Raw genomic sequence first — 6,224 nt, 5'->3', positions numbered from 1 at the left:
CCCCCCCCCCCCCCCCGGGCAAGTCACTCAACCTCCCGGGCCTCAGTTTCCTTTTCTGAAGAATCGGGGTCATCAATTAGATCTCCTCCGAGGTCCCTTCAAGCCCGGGATCAGTGACCCTACGGCCCTCCCCACAGGAAGTAGCGCCGGCAAAACGGAAGATGTGGGAAAAGCCTCTTCCCGGCTCCTCAGGAGCCCCTGGACCCCCAGAGGGAAGGCAGGAGGAGGAGCAGGGTTGGGGGAGAGAAGGAACTCAGGCTCGCCCCCCTCCCTCCCTCTGCACTGTTGGGTCTTCTTCCGTCTCATCTCCCTGGTGGGATGTGCTTCCTTTCCTCTCCTCTCTGCCTCCTTTGCCACTCAGTAGCCAGCCCTCTATTACAGCTCTGGGTGGAAACTCTTCTGTGTCCTCCCGCCTCCTCTTCCCCCTGGTCCTCCTGCTTTCCCCACCTCCTTCCCTTCCCTCCCCACCCGCCAGTCAGCAAGTTAACTTTGTTTCCCACGCTGGAGCCTTCTCCCCCTGGTCTCTGCCCTCTCTTCTCTGAGGTGAGGTGACCTAACAGATGTTTAAGAGCACGGGGGATGCCAGCTAGAAGAGAATTTTGGCTGAACTAAAGATCCTCTGGACCCGCTTTCTAGTATGTCTCCCCCATCCCAGAGTATGGCCCAGCGTTTGTGCCCCTGGGCTGTCCGGTGCTTGTGGGATCTGGGACTTGGGTCAAGAGCTAGCATGGTGAGTAATTGTCTTCTCTTGGTATCTTTCAGACGCTATGTAGAACATAGAGTTGATGGCGGTCTCTCACCTGTGACATATTCCAGACCCGCTTCCCCAAGTTACCGCCTGTGGAGATGGCCAGCATCACCCAGCTGTTTAATGAACTGTGTGAGGCCCACCTGGGGCACGTGCCTTGGAAGGCCCACCCTGGCAGGCGTGCTGCCAGCATGCAGAGGGCCAAGCAGGGCCTGAAAAGGGCGGTCTACGACTGCCTTCTCACGGACCTCTTTCAGGACGAGGGCCACAAGCCGCCGTCGGCTGGGTCCCAGCTTCCTTTGAAGAACAGAATTCTCATGGTGTCCTTCAGCTTACGGGTCGGAGGCCTGGGTCGTGATGCCGATAGGCTGGAGGAGCTGGTGGAGGGCCTGGAGGCGGCCCCCGCCCGCGGCCTGCTGCTGGCCGACGTCCGGGCCGTGCTGGACCTCCTGGTGCGCCTGGCTGGGAGCGGCCCGCCCACGCTCCTCCCTCAGAAGAGAGACTATTTCCTGAACAACAAGTACGTGGGCAGGAACGTCAAGCATCAGGGCTATGATTACTACGACGTGAGTGTGTTTGAGGCTGACGCGCGCTTCCTGATCGCCAGCGAAGAGCAGCGGTGCCAGGACATGATTCAGCAGACGCTGCGGGTGATGGAGGCTGCGCCAGGCACCGGCCTGCCCTCCATCGGGCTGTTTGCACAGAACTACCCCGGCGTGGACAGGTTCGAGAGAGAGACCCACAGCTCGCTTTTTGGGGCCCTGGTGCACAGCCGCACCTACGACATGGACGTCAAGCTGGACCTGCCGCCCGTTCCAGACAACGCCGACTTGTCGGGCCTCGCCATCCAAGTACGGGAGCCCGACAGGGTTTGTGGGCCTCAGAGAGCTCTTAGCTGAACCCTGTCATGTTTATGCTGATGCCCAGGCTTCAATACCCGTGAGCTTTGTGACCCTGAGTACTCACATAATGAACTTCTCAGGGCTCTAGCCAACTCTCTGATTCCTAAGTGGCAGAAGAGATGCTATCCTGCATTGGTAGAGGGAGTTTCCTCACCCAGGACTCCCTTATCCATCATTAAAGCACCTATTACGGGCCAGGCACTGTGCTAAGCATTGGGGATACAAAAAGAGGCAAAAAATTAGTGCCTGCCCTCTAGGAGCTTACAGTCAAATAGGGGAGACAGAACAAACAAACATGCACAAAGCAAGCAATATACAGGATAAATGGGAAATAATTAACAAAGAAAAGCCACCAGCATCAAGAGGGGTTGGGGAAGGTGGCACCCCAGGCTCCGTGCTTCCTTTCCTTTCTGTCAGTGAACGAACAAATGAGAGAGATTTAGTAAGTGCTTACTCTGTGCCGGGCAGGGAGCACAGGGCTGGCACTGCAGATAGAAAGCTGAGCCAGTCCCTGCCCTCTAGGAGCGAGTGCCTACAGAGCTCTCAGCTGGGTGTGGTGAACACAGCAGTGTCAGTGATGGGCTTGGTGCTCTCCGGCTGACCTTTGTGCCCGTCTCCTGCTGCCCTCTTAGTGGCGCCAGCCCGCCCTCAGTAACTGCCCCTTGGCCTTGCTGCCTCATCCTCTGCAGTGACCGTGCAGGGTGCTTGGTGTCCACAGCAGTCACGTGGTCACGGCTTTGGAGAATTCCTTTTTGTTGTGACAGTTGGGCTTAAATGACTTGATCAGGGTCACACAGCTAGTAAGGGCAGATTTGAACTCAGGCCCTCTTGACTCCAGGGTCTGTGCTCTATCCACTGTACCCCCTAACTGCCCTGGAGAATTCCTTCTGGAGTCCATTTTTGAATAGGTCCTGGTAGCCTCACAGGCCTGTGGGATTCCGAGTAGAGGGTGCCAGGTGGGGGTGAGGGTGGGGGAGCTCCATCCTGCTCAGCTGTTTGCATGTCCCTCTGGCCCCCCTGCTCGCAGCCAGGGTTCTCTGAGGCTCAAAGCAGTCACAGACGATGAACATCGACTTGGGATTCATAAACCGTTTTTCATTCAGAGGCCTTCTGTATGGAAACAGAGATGAAGACAAGGAACTTAGTCTAATGCTTTTAACCCTTCAGGATGAATGATGCTTTTGGGGGGAGGGCGTCGGCACGTGTGTTTTCTGTGGATGAGATCAGGATTATCTCTGACCTTTGTTGAGAGCCGGCCTGCCTTGCTTGTGTTTGTAGTGTGTGAGATCCTTGAGAGAACAGAAGAGTCCTCTGTGGCGGCTCTAGCCTGATCGGAGGTGACCCTAGAAGGCCCTGATGGTGATCTCTTCCTCTTGCTGATCTGCAGGTTCCTCACAGCATCGATCAGTCGGAAGATGAAGGGTTCCAGTCAGCCTCGAATCTGACGCCCGACTCCCAGTCGGAGCCCAGCATGACCCCGGACGTTGACCTCTGGGATGCCGTGCTCACCTACGAGCCCAGCAAGCGCAGATGTTGGGAGAGAATTGGCTGGTAGGTGGGCTGCCGTCTGGTGTCGGGGAGGGCTGGGGAAGGGAGCGGGCTCAGGTCGGGCAGAGGGGGGAGCAAGGCTCCTTCGCCGTCCAGCCCATGGTGGGTCTGCTGCCGTGAAGCTTGTGTGAGGATGGTCAGGCCATGGAAATGGCCTGGAGCTGAGAGTTTGCTCGGGACAGCAATTCTCCCTCATGAGGCCGTTCAGCCTCGGCTGGGCTGCTTATTTCTGTGTTCTGTCCCTTGGAGGAGGTGTCAGTACACCAACAAGATCAGATGTGGGCCCTGCACCCCAATCTCTAGTGCCAGTGAAGCTGGGAGCCCGAGGCTTGTTCGCCCCATTTTACAGATGAGATAACAGAGTCGGGGGGGGGGGGGGGGATTTACCCAGAGTCACCCAGCTGGCAGGTGGTCAGAGGCAGGATTCGAAGCTGTGCGGGCTGCCAGTTTAGAGCCTGAAGCAGGGGCTGGACATGTCCCCATCTGGATAGGACCCAAGCCTGCCTCCCACCAAGGCCCCTTATCTACTTTTCTGTGGCCTTCACTTAGAAGGTCATTCTGGCTGGGGAGCAGGGTCCCAGAGGTCCAGTAGGCTCCCTCCTCCTCTGCAAGCTCAGCTCCTTCCTTGATCGTCTTCTGCCCCTGCCAGTGGGGCCAGGGCCTTTCCCTATGTCCCCACTAGCAGCTAGTGTGCTGCTTTGCCCAGAGCAGGTGCCCAGTGAACATTTGGGGATTGAAATTGTGTCTTTGATTTCATCTAAATCTTATGTTTATTGCAAACTCGATTCTCACCAAAGGTGAATGACTCAGTCTGGAAAGCACAAAGAAGAATATATATGAAGCTGTAAACTTGTGGTGTATGGTTCTTTATGTCAAGGTGTGTTGCATTGATCTCAGTAGTAACAAAATTGCCCTGTTTGTGTATGAAATGAGTCTTTAGAAGGTGCTTCCTTATGCTGAGCTGGATCTGCCTCTCACTGACTTCCATTGACCTCTTACTGGGCTCGCTTCAGCCCCCTGGAGCCTTCCTCCACAGGCTGGGTGGACCTGACTGAAAGGCAGGCAGGGCCTGTGTCAGAATCCCAGATCTGACCCTCACTGACGGCTGTGTGGCCCTGGGCATAATCTCTCTGAGCCTCAGCACCTCATCTGTAAACTGGGCACAAGAACACTTGTCCTGCTTAGCTCACGGGGCTGTTGTCCAAGCAGCGCAGTGAGCTGATTCGTGGCGCTTGGCCTTTGAGGAGTGCTCAGGGCCTTCCTCGGATGAGGCGGCTCTTTTCCAGGCTGCACGGCCCCAGTGCCTTCGATGAGCTGATCCTGCCTGGCTTTGTTTCAAGGCCTCTTCTCTTCCTGACCCCCTTTCCGCATGTGGTCATTTGGTCTGTCCTTACCCAGTGTTCCCGAGGAGCCCTGACCAGCACTGGGCTGGGGGCTTCAGCCAGAGACTGCTTCAGGTTCCTGGTGGGCAGGGCATGCACTTGGTTTTTTGAAACTAGGTGCTGGATTTTTACAATTACCCTTGTTAAATTTAATGAGCAATTCCTCTCACTCTTCCTGTCCCTGTTGAGAGACGTTAGCAAAGCACATTAGTAATTAGCACAATGAGACTTCCAGGCCACGTCCCTAAAGGTGAAAACCCCAGGTGCCCTGACTCTGTCATGGATGCATCTCTGCCTGTTCTCTGACCTGAACTCAGTTCACTTTAATTTGTCCAGTCATGTCCAACTCTCCGTGACCCCATTTGGGGTTTTTTTGGCAAAGAGACTGGAAGGGTTTGCACTTTCCTCCTCCAGCTCGTTTTACAGATGAAGAAACTGAGGCAAATGGGGTGAAGCGACTGTCCAGGCCTTCATGAACTGTGACTGTCCTGCCTTAATGAACAGCACATTTTGATTTGAACGGATTATAAGATGTGATGCTGTTTTAGTAATTTGTTTTTTGGCTGCCCCAGATGAAGAAATGCATTTGTGTTTAAAATATCTCATGGTGGTTTTTGGCAGTATGGTGACCTGTCTGCCGGAGCCCCAAGCAAAGCGGGCAGCGGCCTCACTGCCTGCTGCTGGTCAGGCCCTGGGAGCGCTGGCCTCGGTTTCCGTTTTTAGGGCCATATAAACTGACCACATGCAGAAAGGGAATCGAGATGAGAAGAGGCCTTTAAACAAAGCTTTGGAGGAGAAGGCCTAGCTTCCAATCATTAATCTACCACTTCCTAACTTTGCCTCTCTTGGATTCAGTTTCCTCATCTCTTTTTTAAAAATTTTTTTTTCTTTTTTGGCTAGGCAATGAGGTAAGTGACTTGCCCAGGGTCACACAGCTAGTAAGTGTTATGTGTCCGTGGTCAGATTTGAACTTGGGTCCTCCTGAATCCACGACCAGTGGTCTATCCACTGTGCCACCTAGCTGCCCCAGTTTCCTCATCTCTTAATGAAAGTGTTGGGCCAGATGCTCGCTAAGGGTGCTCGAGCCAGCTCTGAGTTTTTGTGGGTCTCTCTCTCCCTTTGAACGATGCCTTTCCTGGCCAAAACCATGCAGTAGGACACTCCTGGCCACCGAGACAGGGCTCTGTCAGGTGGGTTTTACCCCTCCCCAGTTTGGTCCCAGAGCCCCGCAGCCCCAGCGGGCGCTCCCTCTCGGGGTTTGCAGTAACTGGACAAACTGGACTGGTATGTGGCGGCTTGCCTTCTCAGTGTGTCTCCCACACAGCCCACCTGGGAATAAAGAGGAGCCGTACCTCACGGAGGCCGGGAGGGAAGCCTTCGACATGTTTTACCGCCTCCGGGAAGGGGAGCTGCAGGTTCTGCACGGCGGCCTGCTCCAGCTGCCGCCCCTGTTCCTGATGAAGGAGAGGGATCTGGTCAAGGACGTCCTGAACGTCCTCATCGGGGTCGTATCAGCCACCTTTTCCCTCAGTCAGGTGAGAGGATCTCTAACCCAGCTCCCTTTGCTGGGGTGGGGGTAGGGGGCGGTGAAAAGGGACGAGCGCCTGGGGCTTTTCTTTGGTGTGAGGAGGCCTGTGTGTATGG

The 6,224-nt window shown here is 55.2% G+C and overlaps 1 protein-coding gene across 1 annotated transcript in view; it reads left to right on the top strand.

Annotated features, from left to right (window-relative positions):
* Nucleotides 1–6,224, top strand: part of TUBGCP6 (tubulin gamma complex associated protein 6) — a 29,450-nt gene that overhangs the window by 438 nt on the left and 22,788 nt on the right. The window contains exons 2-4 of the mRNA XM_027854321.1: nucleotides 763–1,599; nucleotides 3,038–3,201; nucleotides 5,905–6,115. Coding sequence (XP_027710122.1) covers nucleotides 847–1,599; nucleotides 3,038–3,201; nucleotides 5,905–6,115 — 1,128 coding nt within the window. The 5' untranslated portion in view covers nucleotides 763–846. The remainder of the gene's footprint in view (nucleotides 1–762; nucleotides 1,600–3,037; nucleotides 3,202–5,904; nucleotides 6,116–6,224) is intronic.

Source organism: Vombatus ursinus, unplaced genomic scaffold, assembly GCF_900497805.2.
Source record: "Vombatus ursinus unplaced genomic scaffold, bare-nosed wombat genome assembly UNPS02010394.1, whole genome shotgun sequence".
NCBI lineage: Eukaryota > Metazoa > Chordata > Mammalia > Diprotodontia > Vombatidae > Vombatus > Vombatus ursinus.
This window is presented reverse-complemented; position numbering and strand designations above follow the sequence as displayed.